The sequence below is a fragment of the Solea solea genome, chromosome 3, assembly GCF_958295425.1.
Source record: "Solea solea chromosome 3, fSolSol10.1, whole genome shotgun sequence".
Taxonomy (NCBI): domain Eukaryota; kingdom Metazoa; phylum Chordata; class Actinopteri; order Pleuronectiformes; family Soleidae; genus Solea; species Solea solea.
This window is the reverse complement of record NC_081136.1, coordinates 28,697,296-28,715,849: the sequence shown is the minus strand read 5'-3', so window position 1 is coordinate 28,715,849 and position 18,554 is coordinate 28,697,296. Positions and strand designations below refer to the sequence as shown.

The following is an 18,554-nucleotide window of genomic DNA, read 5'->3' as shown; positions in this document are numbered from 1 at the left end:
AAACTGAATTGCAGATATCTGAAACGATAGTTTTGACTAGTAAGAGTGGCATCACATATATCTACAACTACAACTCATAGTACTCACAACAAAGTATAATTATGAAATTAAAATTATTCTAGATAGTCTAACGAAAACACAGGAGCTGTCACCAGCAAATGTAAATCCGGAAATAACAAACCAGATTAACACTGCGCATGTGTAGGATTTACTTGAGCCGGAAATGGAGGACGGGTACCTATTTCATGGTTATAAAGTTGCCTTTTAAAATACATTGTATAATTGTCATTTGTACATAAATATATTTTCTATCATATCATCTTAAACTGTAAAACTTATTCATTAAATAATTATCACCGACCTTGTCGTTGCATGATGCATTACGGTGCTGTTGGAAATTACAGAGCTACCGAGGTAGATAGACGTAATATCGAATGTTTTAGAAAGGTAAACCAGTTTATTATGTCCAACAAAGTGGACATAATAGTTGCTAAAAGATATCGTCTGAAGACATAGTAAAACTAGTAAATGGAATGCTGCAAGTCACCTCACATCAGTTTTTGACTTCAGTATTATATCTTCTTCAGACTGTTATTGCTATGTTAAAAGCATACATGACAAATCTATGCCACAATACAAGTTTCGAAATTCAAAAACAGGTCACATTTATGAAGTCTGGGAACCCTGTTGTACATACATATAACCTGGCATTACAGCCGTATATTATAGCTTAGCGGTTCGCAACATTTAGTTGATTTTTTTTTATGAAAAAAAGGCAACAAAAAAGATAAGAAAATATTTTCCGAGTTGTCGTGAAAGCACCACAGCAGCTCCTCCAACCTTGCTAGTTGTTGGTAGCACATAGGCTAATACGGCTACTGTACCTCGGGACGACGTTACATTTAATGGTTGCTGACATTCGGCAAAACAAAGCACATTAATTCATATTCATCTTCTATGTGATTTCAGTGAGTCAACGCAAACCATTGCGGACTATATTGCTCAGTCGACTGTCTTCGCTGACGTTAGCTGCGCCACGGATATCGATCGCTGTGTTGATTTTAGCCAGTGGAATTAGCCGTGTGCTAGTTTTCCATCGCCTCCAAAGCTTCAATGAATGGGGGTGGATGCAGGGAGTGGAGGTATCCGTCAACAATGAACGATTTCCCCTGCTAGCTTCCAACGTGTTATTGTCCGACTTGGCTGGAATATTTAACTATCAGGTGCTCGAAGACGCGGCCACAAAGACTGGAGTTTGTCGGGGTGAAACCTGACAATCGAGCGTGATTACGTGAACCGTAGTAGTTAGCTACACGTAGCCGTGGATAAGTTTGTAGGAAATGCATCACAGACTTAGCAATGTTAGCTTGCGTAACATAGTATCGCAGCTAAATTTCAAATCAGTGTGTTTGTAGCCTTAGGTTTTACATTTAAGTGATCGTTGCTGACACAAGTCTTCACAGCAGACACAATTTGTGTGAAGCTGTCACCTCGGAGAAGAAATGACTGACCCTGCCCTCCGTCCCAGGTAGGCGAGTGGTGGTGGTCGAGACTCCCCGGCCTGGTTTGACCTGGCCTGTTCCGCTGTTTACGGACGATGGGACAAGTTTAAAACCAGTAGTTGTTGAATTTACGCATTCACTTTCAACGGGGATGTCCTGTCACTAAGGTGATTTGCTGATACGGAGGTTTGGAGGATCATGATGGACCCGGAGGAAGTACCCCAAGAAGAAAATCACTGGGAATAACCATGGGCTGTTGAGCTCAACATTTTGCATTCAGTCGTTTACTCTTCTTTAAGACAGTGTCATTGGAAACACACCAACATGTCTGCATTTGCTGAGTTCGTCCCTCCTCCTGAATGCCCAGTTTTTGAACCGAGTTGGGAGGATTTCTCAGATCCATTAGGGTTTATCAACAAGATCCGACCCATTGCAGAGAAAACGGGCATCTGCAAGATCCGACCACCCGAGGTAAACTCACATAATTTCTAATAGTGTTAAAATAAGCATGTGATAAAATCTGTACTAATACAACACAAGCCACGACCATTTACTTATACATTTTAAGATAGGCAAAGCCATTACTGTAATTAGAGGTCAAATAAGGCTCAATTTCTCTGCGTTCAAGTTTATAGATTTGTGATTTTGAGTGACACTGGCTTTCCCGGTGTTGTTATGAAAAGTTTTTTTTAAATGCAAAATAAAGTAAACAGTAGAAATATGTATATATTTTTTGTTTACTTGGTGCCTATAGCCAAGTGGTAGCGCGACGTTTGCGCCATGTTAGCTGCCCAGATGAGCAACATGCAGGCCTGTAGCTACTGTCAAACCATAATCCATATTAATGGGATTTTTAGATCCATACGAAAATAGTGCCCTGCAAATATAAGATCGAACAAGTTATACAATATTGCAAAGTTATACATAATTTAAAAAAAAACCTGTCTTATTTTCAAAAGACTAACAAGAAAGTTCCACTGACAAAAAATAATCTGCATTTGTTAACACTAAACGTTGTTTATTAATGGTTTAAACTGTTCTGCAGATTGAAAGGTGTCTAACTTGAGTTACTCCTGCAACAACAGGTTTTTTGGAAAATGTTTTCTGAGAGCGAGTTAGAAACTCAAATAGTCCTAACATTTATGAGTTGATGTCAAGCAAAACTACCGGTGTTGTACAGGTATACAAAATGAAGACAATTGCATTTGAATCTTTTAGAACCTTAAAGTGGTGGAATGTGTCTGTGTGGCCAGCAAAGCATAATATTACAGTTCATAAAAATACCCACAAGCTGTTCTGTACAAAAATAGGTTGAAATGCACTTGAGCATAAATTATGTAATTGTGTTATGAATACAGTAGTTATAACCCCTAACCTCACTGAATGAGTTCAGCATGGGTTCTTTCTTTGCAACTTTGATTTCTTCCATGTAGAAATTGTTTCTGTCATTTCCTCATTTTTGATGTTTCTGTTTCCTGTTAGGACTGGCAGCCTCCTTTTGCCTGCGATGTAAGAAACTTTCGCTTCACTCCACGAGTACAAAGGCTGAACGAACTTGAGGTAATTCCAAAGAAATTTCATCCTGTCATAATAATAATAATAAGACTAATAATATTAATAGAAGGTATAGCTCAAGTGATGCTATTTGAAGAATATGCATAATGGTGTATTTTTATTTTAACTGCAAGGCAGCAGTGCAGATTTAAGATCAGAGTTAATGCTTTCTGTTCTCTCCACGCCATTGCATTTTTAGGCTCTTACTCGAGTGAAGCTCAATTTCCTGGATCAAATAGCAAAGTTTTGGGAGCTGCAGGGATCCAAGATTCGATTCCCTCACGTAGAAAGAAAGATTTTGGATCTATATCAGCTTAGTAAGGTATGGACCGATAACTTGAAATCTTGTTTTTGTGTGTTCTTTGTTTTGTGAATAAGTCTGCATGTGATCTCAGTTTATAAATTAGGAGAAATATTTGTTGTTACTTGGGTTTCCAATTTGATTCTCATTGTGGACAATCACTATCAAAACCCAAGGTATATATTTGACTTCTGTCCCATATTGCATGTATTTGTTGATCCACAGTTACCTTTTTGTTGTGTGTATAAATGTGTGTGTGTGTGTTTTAGATTGTGTCATCCGAGGGTGGCTTTGAGACAGTGTGTAAAGAGAAGAGGTGGTCCAAGGTGGCCAGCCGATTGGGCTTCCCATCTGGGAAAGGCACTGGCACTTTGCTGCGCTCCCACTATGAGAGGATTCTTTACCCCTATGAGCTCTTTCAGTCTGGAGCCACACTAACTGTGAGTGGTGCTTTTCTGCAAATTGTGTAACATGTTTCATTTTTTTCAGGAAAATTATATTGAATAATATTTAAACTAGTAAATACTAACCCCCTTTTTTCTTACACCTTAATGTTTTCTCCAATTAGGGCACCCAGAGGCTGTACGATGAGGGCGATGATGTGGAGGAGGTAGATGAGGGAGTTGGTGAGGAGGCAGTAGAAGAAGAAGAGGAGGAGGAGGAGGAGGAGGAGGATGAAAGGGAGAAAGATGAGGGTGATAAAACACAAACCAAAGAGCAGCTTCTGCCTGAGAGGCGTTCCAGGCGTCTTAAGTCTGAGGTAAAAAAAAACAAACCTAAAAAGACAGGATATATTTGAATCTGTCTGATAGGTTTTGATACTGGGTCACATGACGGAAAGATTTTCTCCCTTTGCAAATTGGTCACAAATTCATGCAAATTTTGTTGCTTCCTTTAGAGAGAAAACAAGGAGCCAAAAGGCCTTAAAATCTTTAGTACAAGTCCCAAGATGGTTGACTTGGAGATCGTTTCAGCTGGTAAGCAAGGTGTCCCGTTTTTTTATTTTTTTTACAGATGTGGTGGCACTGAACCATGAGAAGGTACTGTGAATATTTGTTTCTGACATCTGCAACTTTCACTTAGATGACGGATTCAAAAAGAAGCAGCGCCACCTCAAAGCCCAGGCTTTTGCCATCAAAATGAGACCTCGGCAGGAGACGCTGGAGGTCAACTTTGTGAGTCCAGCATGTTTTTACATTTGGTTGTTTTCTGACGATCGTTGTATCCTGGGTGACACAGGATATGACTGTTCTTGTATGTTTTGTGTCACGTGCACCACAGATTGACCTCTACCTTTGCCTCGTGTGCGGCCGTGGTGATGAGGAGGACCGGCTCCTGCTGTGCGATGGCTGCGATGACAGCTATCACACCTTTTGTCTGATTCCACCTCTGCAGGATGTACCCAAGGGTGACTGGCGCTGCCCAAAGTGTGTTGCTGAGGTAATGCTTGAAAACTGTCTATGAATGTTTGGAATTTTTAATGCAATTTCACATCGTGGTTATTTTTCATTTTTCAAGAATTTCAATTGTAAAAACTGAAAATGAGTGACTTTAGCAACAAATTGCTCTTAAATTCCAACCATGGTCAAATTAGTTCACACAACACTAATTAATTAATTAATCACTGTAGCAGTGTTTAGATTTGCGGGCCACACACAGGAAGTGATTCACGCTATGTCAAGACTGACAGGGATAACAGCAACATTGTGCTAGTAAAGCTAAGGGGAGCAAACAGGTTGGCGCTTGATTGAAATTGTACTGTTGAAAAAACCTTGTAATTTCACAGTTTGACTGCCCCGTGCTCCTGCTGTATACACACAAACGTTCCCTCAGTCAGGTCTGATATTATTGCTTGTCGGAGCCCACTTTCAGATAGATACAATAGACAAATAACACTACATTGTTTCTGTTTCTGAAAACTAAACAGAGGCACAATGATAACATCACCAACACCAAAAACAAAACTAAAGTCACACACTGCAGCTTTAAAGAAATGATTTTCTTCTTGTGCTTAATATACTTGATAAATAGTTGTTATAATGTTCTGTATATGTTGTCCATGTTCCCTCACAGGAGTGCAGTAAGCCGAGAGAAGCATTTGGCTTTGAGCAGGCTGTGAGAGAGTACTCTCTCCAGAGCTTTGGGGAGATGGCTGACCACTTCAAGTCTGACTATTTCAACATGCCCGTGCATGTATGTGAAACCCAATTTTTTAAAACTTCCTCTGACCTCCACCTATATTTGGCTGTACTACATTCTGAAGTTTAATGTGTTGCTCACATGCATGGATTTTCAATAGTTTTACTTTGTTTCCCCAGATGGTCCCCACAGAGTTGGTGGAGAAGGAATTCTGGCGCCTGGTCAGCAGCATCGAGGAGGACGTGATCGTAGAGTACGGGGCTGACATCAGCTCTAAAGACGTGGGCAGCGCTTTTCCTGTCAGAGATGGCAAGAGGAGGCTGCTGGGAGATGAAGAGGTGAGAGCATAGCCGTGTCTCAATTCAGGGTTTAGATCCTGTGAAATGTGGATTTGTCGTCCGACTGTTGTCAAAATGCGTCACAGCGTTGTGCCATGGGCTGTCCCAATTGCCACACGAATCGTGTATTGTAATTGTGTATCCTTCACAGCAGAGGCTACCCCAGAAGTCTTTGTGCACCAACAGCAGAGGTTTTTTTTTGTAAAACTTTATTTAAACAACACGAGAACGGGTTTGTTGTAGCCTGGATAATTGTAAACCAAACACAAATGCAAAAAAAAAGAATAAATAAATAAAACTCCAAAATAATACACAAATGAGATAACATCATGATTTAATTAGATATAATTTTGAAGCCTTTTATCCAAGTTATTTCAACTGATTCTTCATAATGAATTTTTCAACTTTGTTTAAACATAAAATATATTTTGAAAATGTTTATTTTACATCAGATATGTTTAAATATTCCAGCTTTTTTCTGTATGCCTGGTTAAATGTTTTTGCTTAAACTTTCATCTAATAGATCCCAATTAAACCATGGCCTTTCCCTTAAGTGAAATGAAGCACTGTATTCCTCCCTCTCCTGTCAGGAATACGCCAACTCAGGCTGGAATCTGAACAATATGCCGGTACTGGAGCAGTCGGTACTTGCACACATCAATGTAGACATCTCGGGCATGAAGGTACCCTGGCTCTATGTGGGCATGTGTTTCTCCTCTTTCTGTTGGCACATTGAAGACCACTGGAGCTACTCCATCAACTTCTTGCACTGGTAAGACAAAATATTCCTTCATAGCTCTCACAATTGAATCGGGGCAAACACAAGATCGCCTGTTATATGCAAGAAATACGACTGTGACAACTGAAAAAGTATAATTACGCGGCAGAATTATAAATGTTAGTGTAGTCATTCCTACTTCTGTTCTACTCGAGCATGAGGGTTTATGTGTGTAATGCTGTTTTATTCATCTCTCTCTTCTTCAGGGGTGAGCCCAAGACATGGTACGGGGTGCCGGCCTCTGCAGCAGAGCAGCTAGAGGCGGTCATGAAAAAGTTGGCTCCAGAGCTTTTTGACTCGCAGCCTGACCTGCTCCACCAATTGGTCACCATTATGAATCCCAATGTTCTCATGGAGCATGGCGTTCCTGTATGTGTCCTGGGCATGGCATTGATATTTAACTTAATTTAAAATGGCTGTGTGCTCCATATTGATCAAAATCCCCCCTCCTCAGGTGTACAGGACCAATCAGTGTGCTGGGGAGTTTGTAGTGACCTTCCCCCGAGCCTACCACAGTGGTTTCAACCAGGGCTACAACTTTGCAGAGGCTGTTAACTTCTGCACCGCTGACTGGGTGAGGGGAAAGTTTTACAATTCTTAGTAAAAGTAAAAGTTCTCTCTGCGTGAACACAGTTTTTCATCTTTCGTTTCTACTCTTCTTCAGTTACCTATGGGTCGTCAGTGTGTGGCCCACTACAGGCGGCTCCACCGCTACTGTGTCTTCTCACACGAGGAGCTGCTGTGTAAGATGGCTGCTGACCCGGAGAGCCTTGATGTGGAGCTGGCTGCTGCTGTATTCAAAGAAATGGGAGATATGATGGAAGAGGAGACAAAACTCAGACAGGCTGTCCAAGAAATGGTGAGTAGACTGTCGGCATCGGCCAATTTGTGTGCTTTATAACTTGATAAATGCTGCTGAGTGCATTAAAACCTTTTTTTTTTTTTTCATTTGACAACGTTTTGTTTTTTGATGTTTGATTTACATGTATTATGTATCATTATATGTACTCTGTATATATTATATATACTGTAATGCCCCACTGCAGGGGCCAAATGCAGATTAGAGCGATAGGTTAGTGTTGCTTATTTATATAAATAATTTTGTATGTCATTTGATATTATTACACTGTCGTATTTTGAATGGAGGAAAAAGAAAAATGCCCATTTCAGCACGAAAATGAATAATAGTCAACGCCCTCCTTCACGTTGACTGTCGGCTGCCCTCCTTTTTAAAGATGAGCATCAGCTTACTGTAAATCTAAATTGGCCTTTCATATTTTAATTTGTTCTTTTTTTCTCCTTACCTACAGGGGGTGCTCTCCTCGGAACAGGAGGTCTTTGAATTGCTTCCAGACGACGAACGCCAGTGCCACAAGTGTAAGACAACCTGCTTCCTGTCCGCACTGACCTGCTCCTGCAGCCCCGATCGTCTGGTTTGTCTTCACCATGCAGCCGATCTGTGCGACTGTCCACTCGGCAACAAGTGTCTCCGGTGAGAGCTCTTGTTTTTGGACACAGTAGCTGTTCACTTAGACTGGCTGAAATATCTGTTAATGAAGTCATTTATTTGTATTTCAGGTATCGCTATGATCTGGAGGAGTTTCCCTCCATGCTTTATGGTGTCAAGATGAGAGCACAATCATATGACACGTGGGCAAAGAGAGTCACCGAGGCCTTGGCTGCAGACCAGAAGAACAAAAAAGGTTTTATGTCCGTTATTACCACAAAAACGAACCCCCAAAAATAGTGTTTTGATGGGGCTGGTGCAAAGTTTTTGAGGAGGTGATGAGTCACTGTGCCCTTTCATATTTGTGTCCCAGAACTTATAGAGCTAAAGGTTTTACTGGAGGACGCAGAAGACAGGAAGTATCCAGAGAACGCGCTGTTCCGACGCCTTAAGGAGATGGTCAAAGAGGCAGAGACGTGCTCCTCTGTAGCCCAACTGCTGCTCAGCCGAAAGCAGAGGCACAGGTCAGTGTACATTGGTACACTTTACCTTTTATTGTTGTTCAACAGCAACAAATCTACTCACTAAACCTGCATGCACCCACATGTTTTTGTCCGTTTGGAAATCAAAAGGCTTTCTGATTCAGTTTAAAGATGAACAAACTCATAGATGTTTGTCCATTTGTGTGTGCAGCAGCCGCCTACGTTCTGAGAGCAGTCGTAACCGCACCAAACTGTCGGTGGACGAGCTCAAGGCCTTCGTGGATCAACTCTACAGGCTGCCCTGCATCATCAGCCAGGCGCGACAAGTCAAAGTCAGTCCCTTGTATATGTGTGCTTATCCAGGCACACAATTATAGACTTTCCCCATCTTTTTTTTTATTGTAAAATTTGTTTTCCTCTAATCTCCATCCTTTACCCCCCATGTTTATAGGAGTTACTGGAAAATGTAGAGGACTTTCATGAGCGAGCCCAGGCAGCACTGTCGGATGAGATGCCCGATTCGTCCAAGCTACAGGCTTTGTTGGACCTCGGTAGTGGCTTGGACGTTGAGTTGCCTGAGCTTCCAAGACTCAAACAGGAACTCCAGCAGGCCCGCTGGCTTGACGAGGTATGAACTTATAAGAGCTTCAGCCTGTTAGGGGAATCTTTATGTGCCTCACGATTCGATTGCGATTACGATTCAGGGGCCACGGTTAGATCATGAAACAATCAAATTCAGTCAGTCTTTTGAAAGTCTTTGTCTCACTGTGATCACTCACCACATACCCACCTCTGTTTTTAACAGTGTATTTGTAATGAGAGTGTTTTAATTAATTTCCATTATCATTTATTAAACTAAATGAAATGTGTAAACTGTAAAGTTACAACTGCATTGTAAAGAAGTCACAGCTTGAATCACAATTCACATATTTAAGACAAAAATGTAAACTGAATCGTGTTATTACGTACAAAATGTTTAACAGCTGTCATTAGCGACCGTGTGGCTTTCATTCACTGCTCCTGTTTGGAGCACATGTGACATTAGCCTCCGGTCGTCGTGATAAAGTCCGCAGTTATAGTGATGTACGATCCGGTGGCGACAGACTTCGAAGCGTCACAGGTTATTTTCTATCCTACCCTCTTTCACCTGTGAGGCCATGACTTCTGTTTTGCTTTCGTTGTTGAGTGTCGCAAGCGGCGTGTCAGTGGAATAGCACTGCTCTATCTCAGCTCCACGCTCCTTTGTTATGTGCTCCCCATAAAGTTTTTCGTACCGTCTGTTTTACATTATTTGACATTTATATAATCGGAATTTGGACATTTGTGAATCGATTCAGCATCGCCCACGTCTGAGTCGCGATGCATCTAAGAATCGATGTTTTTCCCCGACCCCTACTGTACGTAACACATGCTTCTTGCATATCAGGTGCGCGTCACCTTGGCTGAGCCGAACCGAGTCACCCTGGAGCTGATGAAGAGACTAATCGACTCTGGCGTAGGTCTGGCTCCCCATCACGCTGTGGAGAAGGCCATGGCTGAACTTCAAGAAATCCTCACCGTCTCTGAGAGATGGGAGGATAAGGCTCGTGCCTGCCTACAGGCCAGGTTAGTACAAACATTCAACTATGTCACAAGAATGTTTGCAGTTGGTTATATTAAAAGATGACTCGCACATCGTCCTCCTCCTACACAGGCCTCGACACAGCATGGTGACCTTGGAGAGCATTGTGCTGGAAGCGAGGAACATCCCAGCATATCTGCCAAATATTTTAGCTCTTCGAGAGGCCCTGCAGAAGGCCAAGGAGTGGACTTCAAAGGTGGAGGCCATCCAGAGTGGCAGCAGCTATGCTTATCTGGAGCACCTGGAGAGTCTGCTGGCCAGGGGGCGCTCCATTCCTGTCCGGCTTGACCGGCTCACCCAGGTTGAGTCTCAGGTGGCCTCAGCTCGAGCCTGGAGGGAGAGGACTGCTCGCACCTTCCTCAAGAAGAACTCCACATACACACTGCTCCAGGTGCGTCATGATGAGGTGCAGCACCAAAATAACAGATGTTTGCTTTTGGTACACACAAAGTGGAATAAAACATTCTTTAAAGGCTCAGTCCTCCGCTTACCCTGCCCCTCCCTTTCTGTACTGCATCAGGGATCTACAGCAGCATTCACAAAGGATGTTGATGATCTTTGTTTACATAGTAAGCTTCACTTTCAAAAAGTGAAATGCATTCGCTGGTTGGTTTGTCCATTTGGACTGCTGAAGAAACATGGTGGCACCTTGTGGCTTATTCCACGGCTATCAAAACCTTACACGGTTCTTTTAAAGCAATTTTACTAACATATCCTTGGTCGTATATACAGCTTCTGCCAATAAACCCTAAATATTACACACTGTACCTTCAGTCAGAATGAAAAGTGCTCTCCTTTGTGTCTCTTCTGATAGGTGCTCAGTCCTCGTGTGGACATCGGTGTCTATGCCAACAGCAAAAGTAAACGGAAGCGAGTCAAGGAACTAATGGAGAAGGAGAGGGGAGGCTTCGACCCCAACACCCTCAGTGACCTGGAGGAGAGCCTCGAGGAGGTGCGAGAGCCCTCCACCGTTGTTGCAGCCTTCAAATCCAAAGAGCACAAAGAAGTAGAGGCCATCCACTCACTCCGTGCTGCCAACTTGGCCAAGATGGCCATGGCCGATCGCATCGAGGAGGTCAAGTTCTGCTTGTGTCGAAAGACGGCCAGCGGCTTCATGCTGCAGTGCGAGCTCTGTAAGGACTGGTTTCATGGAGCATGTGTGCCTCTGCCTAAGACGGGATCTCAGAAGAAAGTCGGCGTGGGATGGCAGAGTAACAGCAAAGACTCTAAATTCTTGTGTCCGCTGTGTCAGCGGTCGCGACGGCCAAGACTAGAGACCATTCTGTCGCTGCTGGTGTCGCTGCAGAAGCTGCCGGTGCGTCTGCCAGAGGGAGAGGCTCTCCAGTGTTTGACGGAGAGAGCCATGAGCTGGCAGGTGTGCACAGAAACTAAAGGACTGTTTATAACATCTCACATTCCTCCTGTCACCTACTCCATTTGAACACTTAATTATTAATTATTATCCCTCATAACACTGGCTTCCTTGTCCTTCCAGGACCGAGCACGTCAGGCTCTGGCCACTGACGAGTTGTCGTCAGCGCTGGCAAAGCTGTCTGTGCTGAGTCAGCGCATGGTAGAGCAAGCTGCAAGGGAGAAAACTGAGAAAATCATCAACGCTGAGCTTCAGAAAGCTGCTGCCAATCCTGACTTGCAGGTACTCAGCTCTTTTTACATTACAGGGCAACATCTGGTCTATAGGTAGAGTAAGGTAATTGTTGTGGCCTCTACTGGGTTCTTAGGTGTAAATATAGAATGCACCAGAAGAGGGCAATAGATCACCAGATATGGATGTGTTCCAAATCATAAGAAGGAATGTAATAGTTTTCGTGTTTTAAGCTTTTACAACTTTTTATATACAGAAATGGTTCTCAAATCAGAGGGAACACATTTACAGTGGTTGTGTGTTGTGTCTTAAAATGGGTTTGCACTATGCATAATGTTGAACCTTTGTTCTGTTGATTTTGAGGAAATGTCCATTCGTTGCTCAGATGCCACTTCTTATACAGTTAACTACTTAAGCACTCTTATTTTATTTTAAAGAAGCAAAGTAGTAGTTTTAAAGAACTCAAAAATGTGCGGTAAAATGTCAAATTAAGTCAAGTCAATAATACAACACCCAAGAGACAATCAGTGTTTTGTTTTTCCGTCTCACCAGGGCCACATCCAAACATTTCAGCAGTCGGGTTTCAGCAGAGCAGCATCCCCTCGTCAATCCGTGGACTACGATGATGAGGAGACGGACTCAGATGAGGATATCAGGGAGACTTATGGTTATGATATGAAGGCATGTCCGGCCAAATTCAATTATATAGTTTTAAAATTTGAATTTTCTGTTGTTTTTTTTTTTTTATCTAATTTTTTGCCATTATGTTGTAGGACCCAGGTGAGGTGAAGCCCTACCTGTTCTGTGATGAGGAGATCCCTGTCAAGTCCGAGGAGGTGGTCAGTCACATGTGGCCGACTGTCACGCCGTCTTTTTGCGCCGAGCACGCTTACTCCTCAGCCTCCAAGTCCTGTGTGCAAAGTAAGTTTCGCCACCCCCTTTTGGCTTGATTTGATTTGTTACCTCTGGAATCCACAGACTCTTTGTAAAAGTGGATTTGGTCTTCCTGTTACTCCCGTAATTAACTCTTGTCTTGAAGCCTCAACGTTAATTCCTCAGGATAATGTTTACTGATGTTATACATCTTTTTCTTCTCATAATTTCTGTAGGCCGTACACTAAACCTGCCCGCCACTTTATTTTCTTACCTATAGATCGGTTGCCCTTCTCTTTTGAATTGACGACATGAAACTAAAGCGTGTTTAATGGATCAAGTGTGAAATACGCTCTTTTTCTGAGTTCTTTTAGACAACAAGTCAGCCCTTGGTGGGTAACTGCTGCTTCCTCCTATATCCTGGCTTCACTTTTCAAACTGGAAGGCTACATCCATTTGTATCCAGTCTGTGCTGTGAACCTATCACCTTTGAGCTCAGCTGATTCAAAGCTATACTTTATTGGACCACTTCTGTTTTTAAATGAGAGTCACATTTTATTGTAATGTTATTTTATTTCTTAATGTCCTGTTCCAAATGTACATTTCAGACATCGTCACGCCCAGAAAGCAGCCCAGGAAAACCCCACTTGTCCCGCGCAGCCTGGAGCCTCCGGTGCTTGAGCTGTCCCAGCAGGCTAAAGCCCAGCTGGAGGAGCTGATGATGCTGGGAGACCTGCTGGAGGTGTCGCTGGATGAGACCCAGCACATCTGGAGAATCCTGCAGGCCACGCATCCCCCCTCTGAGGAGAGATTCCTACAGGTCATGGAGGTGGGGAGGGAGATTATTTATATCACACACATTTCCACACGTTTCTTGTGGTTTGTTCTGGTGAAGAGATTTGCAAATACAAGTTGTTTGAATTAAGGAAAAAGGAAAAGATGTTCTGATTCACCTTGATATTCACTTGAAAGATTCGATGTAGATTCATAAAAACTGTGGAACAATATATGCCATGGTTGCAGGCCAAGCTGCGCTCGCAGCACCCTCTGCTGGACAACTTACTAATTAAGTTGTACTCGGTAATAGTAATTAGGTAATTACTAATTCTGATGCACTTTTAGGTTGTATATTTTGAACTCGGTATTTAAGATTTCAGGTTTGAATTAGTGAACTACTAGGGGGTACATTTTTATGTAAACTAATGGACCAGATTATTAGCAACAATAATTCTGTGAAAATCTGTTTCATAACATGCAAAAATGAATTGGGGCCTTCTGAATAGGAATCAAATGTAATCAATCTGGAAATCAGTCACAGCACCAGCCCGATTTCAGAAGTATATATAGCTAAAATTGTCTTCCTGTCATTCCCCCTTGGTTTCCTACAGCCTGATGATTCTCTGATGGAAAAGCCACTGAAGATCAAGCTTAAAGATTCAGAGAAGAAGAGAAAACGGAAGCTGGAAAGAGCCGAGCACCACCACATGCTGATGGCGGCAGCGGCAGCCGGCGTGGGTTCAGCAATGGGAGAAATGCGACCGGCCAAGTCCAAGGAACTGAAAAGGGTCAGCCTCGAGCTGGGTTTGAGTGGAAAACCCAAGAAAAAGAAACTCAAACTCAACCTAGACAAGAACCGGGAGATGAAGCAGCTTGCCAAACGGTTAGCCAAGGAGGAGAAGGAGAGGAAGAGGAAGGAGAAGGCAGCTGCTAAGGCAGAGGCCATCAGAGAGGGACTGGAGAAGAGGAAGGAGAAGAAGATTCTCGATATTCCCTCCAAGTACGACTGGTCTGGAGCGGAGGACTCCAATGACGAGAACGCTGTGTGTGCAGCCAAAAACTGCCAGAGACCCTGCAAAGATAAGGTGAGAACTCAGCCCTCAGCCGTCACAGGTTTAATGGTAAATACAGTAGGTGTTTGTCGCCCCTCGTCGCCGATTCGTGATTTTCAGCCTTTCAGGTTGTTAGGAGGCTGTTGCAACAAAAGAGGCACAAGGAGACAATTATAGATGATTGATAGACACAGCGTTGGTTTAGCAATTAACAGTCAAAGGGGGCCTGTGTGACTGTGCACCTTTTTTTTTGTGTGCTTAATATATAATAATTCCAATATTCCTTCAAAGCCATGCATCAAATGGGAAGCGGGATAATAAATGCATGTGATAATTATCCCAGCACAATAAAAATGTCACATTTTGACATTTTTTACTAATTAAAAATATATTATAATTATAATTTTATATTTATAAAAATACAGTTAAATAGCATTCAGGAAATACATTTTCCTGAATGTAAAGCTGAAACCAGATAATTTGTCATTTTTTGTATCCACAATTAATTGTTGTGTATTATCTTTGATATTCAAATATTTTGGTAATAAAATTAGATGTTGTTTCATCCACACATGTCCCACACATGCCATTAGGACACACATTCGGTTGTGAGCACTGCTCACACCTACAGTCCCAGTGTCTGTTGTGCTGGTGAGGGATCAAAATACTCAGCCAGTTGGAAAACTGTTGCCCTTGTTGAATAACTGAGGTGGTGAACACCGGTTGATTCCTTGATCTCAACAAGTTTACAGCCCCTTGAATCTGTAAACATGCAGTGAACGACAGTTTATTCATGTTTGCTGACTAGAGAGTTAATAACAAACGCTTTTTAAAAATGAACATTCGAGAGCTGTATTGAATATCAACAGCTGATAACAGCACTGGAACACCTTAAAGAGAGTTACACATAACGTATTAACAGGACACTGTGATGTGGCTCCTTTGTGAGATGGCACTCGAGACTCTCCAGTGAGTTAACCAGTGGCCAGTCCACCAGCCAATCAGAGCCGAGGAAGTGGTGGGCCTGTACCTCTGTGGGAGGGGCAAACATGAAATGATGTCTGAGTAAAGCCGAACAACACACAAAGATGTTTTTGTTTTTCAAGATTTGAAAACATGTGACCAAAAGTACAACTGTGAAATAAAGATTGAATTAAGTTCTTTTAAGGTGCTTTATCGGTTGTTTACTCGTGAGTAACTGCACCTCCTACTTAATGAATGCTAGTTGAGATGTCTTTGTCCCAAAATGTCACAAAACACACCGACGTCTCTGCCACTTTATTTAAAATGCCCAGAGAAGAGGAAATGAAGTAGAAAAGAACTGAAAGAAGACTCCTGCTGTGAGGCTGTAGGAGGAAGAAAGAAAGAGAGCAGGACTGCAGCTGAGCCATCTTTTGTGTTTTGATAAACTGTGAAAATGTGGTTAAACAAATGGTTTTGATACCTTAGCCTTTACATTCTTATTCTGTACAAACCTTGGTGGCAAACAGTGACGTGGTAGTGCATTAGGAGGAGAGGACAGAACTCCAGTGGACACTGACTCACACGTGTGCTTTAGGCAGGACCAAAGCAGGTGAAACGTGGCTTTTCTAAATGTTTGGTAAACAGGAAGGAATTCATACTAACACTGACAAACGGGGACGTTTGCAGATTTTGGTCCCCACTCCCCGAGTTGGCCAGTATGTGTGTGTAACTGTGTGTTTAGCTTCTTCAGCGGAAAACGCTGAATTTTACACGGTTACACATTTTTCTGTGGGAAGAAGATATGGGTTTTTTTTAATGACTTTACAGGGACTTTGAAGAAATGAGCTCTGCTGCTTTCTCCAGGATGCAAGTTCAGGCTGAGGCTGTCGGAGTCACGGGCTTGTCAGTAGTTTTGGATTGTACATTTCTGACCCTATCAGAAAATTATTTCACAATAGATATCTTTGCCATCTTTTGGGACCCACGATGAAAGAAATTGCCTAGATGCATTGATCTACTGCAGTGTTTCTCATCCCTGGTCCTGGGGACCCACTGCTCTGCATGTTTTAGATAGGTTCCCCTGCTCCTACACACCTGATTCAAACAGTCAGCTCATCAGCCAGCACTGCAGAAGCCTGATAACGAGCCTTTAATTTGAATCAGGTGTGTTGTAGCGAGGAAACTTCTAAAACATGCAGGGCAGTGGTTCCCCACGCCCGGGATTGAGAAACCCCGAACTAGTGGACAGACGGGAGGCCTGGATGGTGTGTGCAACAGTGTTCAGTCACTCTAGCTTGGTTATATGTATTCCAGTAAGTCACAAGCAACAATGACTGACAGCTTTTGACACTTGCTGTTAAAAATTATACCTTAATGATGGTTCACATGTCCACACTGGTGACAGCAGTGGCTGTTGCATCGTGTTTTCAAGTTGTGTGTCTCTCCCATTGGAATGATGAGAATTTGTGGGTCAAATTTAAAAAGGCTATTTTTTTTTTTATGTATCTGGGGGTATGGAACCATGAGGCAGTAATTGCAGATGTTATTTAACCCACATACTAAAGAGGACATTGAAAAGTGCTTAATTTTTTTATTTTTTTCCCTTGTGCTTCTCATTTCTCACACTGTCTGCATACATTTACAGGTGGACTGGGTGCAGTGCGACGGTGGCTGCGACGAGTGGTTCCACCAGGTTTGCGTGGGCGTGTCGTGCGAAATGGCCGAGAACGAGGACTATATCTGCGTGGACTGCTCCGGCAAGGCCACGGGGGCAGAAGGGGGAGGCGGCGTGATGACTGTTGAGGACGTGATAGAGGAGGAAACCGAGGTGGTGCTGTCGACTTCGCTGTCCAGCAGCAATGTGCAGTGTCTGCCCTCGTCCGTCGCGGTGTCGTGGACTCACACGCCTGCCGCCTCTCACCTGAACCCGACAACCTCACACCAGCAGCAACAGCCGGACTCGCAGCAGGGCAGTTAGCGGGAAATTTGAAATGTCTATACGTCACACTAAAACCTGTCAGCCTGATCAGACTCTGACAAGAGAGGAAAAACTCCTGTTTGAATAGTGTGGTACAATAGGAACAGACATTTCTGACTGCCTCCATTACAGCGCACAAGAAAAACGGATGCATCTGGAAGACTGAGAAGAATATCTCTATAATAATGCGGCAAAGGGTGTGAAACGTTGTTCTCCTGTGACTGTTTTAGGTGTAGAATCGTCCACCACCTCCTCAAGAATAACAAGTCACACAAAACACCCCAGTTGTTGTATTCAGTGCAAACAGGCACTGGACGTCCTGAACCACTCTTCCCTGTCCTCTTTCTCAGTTTGTAGGACTTCAGACTAGGAAAAACAAGTGGTTGTAATAATGTAGTGGACTTATTTATAATGTACATAGCTTGCAAGCAATTAAGCAAATGGATTGTGGCTTTTTTTTTGTTTTCTCACCTTTAATAAACTATTCCTAGTCAAATTATTGATATATTTGATGGTGTTTTTTTCTTTTTATATGTATGTTAATGCTCATGTTTGAGTGAGTTTTAAAGCCTCCCCAATGTGGACTGGGTCATTATGGCACAGCTGCACAAAGCAGTTCTTTTTAGTGCACTGAATCAGTTAATTAAAAAAAACATTTGTACTTCCTGTATAAGTGGAGCGGAGCAGACTCCATCTGACCTTCACCGAACTGAAATACGACAGACTAGGTTGTGATTCGGCTCACAAATTTCGGCTTTCGGTAGTTACACCAGACCCTTTTTGTTGAATTTGTGAAATTTCCTTGCTCAATGTTGGAGATTAACGCTTGTTTTCAGGAGTTTAAAAATTATTTTCAACTGAACTGCACTTCGTTTGATTCCTGTGTCAGACGTCGCGCTCACGACTCTTCCAGTGACAACACTCACTGAACAATCAGTGGCCGGCAGTCTGTCGACATCCCATTTTAATAAAGGCTCAGCTCGCTTGGATGATTGGTCTTAGTACTGCTTGACGGAGCCTGTTTTCCTCATGAAGACCACCACATTCAATTAATATAGTTTCTGTTCACAATAACAACACAAAAACCACCAAACGTTGCACACTGTACCTTCAAATGTGAGCGCTGAGAGTTGAAAAGGGCACTGT

The 18,554-nt window shown here is 42.7% G+C and overlaps 1 protein-coding gene across 4 annotated transcripts; it reads left to right on the top strand.

Annotated features, from left to right (window-relative positions):
- Positions 1–850: 850 nt before the first annotated feature.
- Positions 851–17,911, top strand: kdm5a (lysine demethylase 5A). Of its 4 annotated transcripts, none has more exons than XM_058624772.1 (28): positions 851–1,973; positions 2,985–3,062; positions 3,256–3,378; positions 3,627–3,797; positions 3,926–4,117; positions 4,256–4,334; positions 4,441–4,532; positions 4,639–4,797; positions 5,431–5,550; positions 5,676–5,834; positions 6,425–6,606; positions 6,819–6,981; positions 7,067–7,186; positions 7,277–7,471; positions 7,923–8,104; positions 8,191–8,315; positions 8,433–8,583; positions 8,753–8,873; positions 8,993–9,169; positions 9,968–10,146; positions 10,235–10,553; positions 10,977–11,537; positions 11,658–11,816; positions 12,318–12,446; positions 12,539–12,686; positions 13,247–13,467; positions 14,027–14,500; positions 17,076–17,911. In XM_058624772.1, the coding sequence occupies exons 1-28, from the start codon at positions 1,827–1,829 to the stop codon at positions 17,406–17,408; spliced, it is 5,259 nt and encodes a 1,752-aa protein (XP_058480755.1). In that variant the 5' UTR covers positions 851–1,826; the 3' UTR covers positions 17,409–17,911. The 4 variants fall into 4 exon arrangements, with proteins under 4 accessions (XP_058480755.1, XP_058480754.1, XP_058480756.1 ...); XM_058624771.1 differs by having other exon boundaries at positions 4,256–4,343; positions 8,756–8,873; XM_058624773.1 differs by having other exon boundaries at positions 4,256–4,343; positions 13,247–13,458.
- Positions 17,912–18,554: the final 643 nt, after the last annotated feature.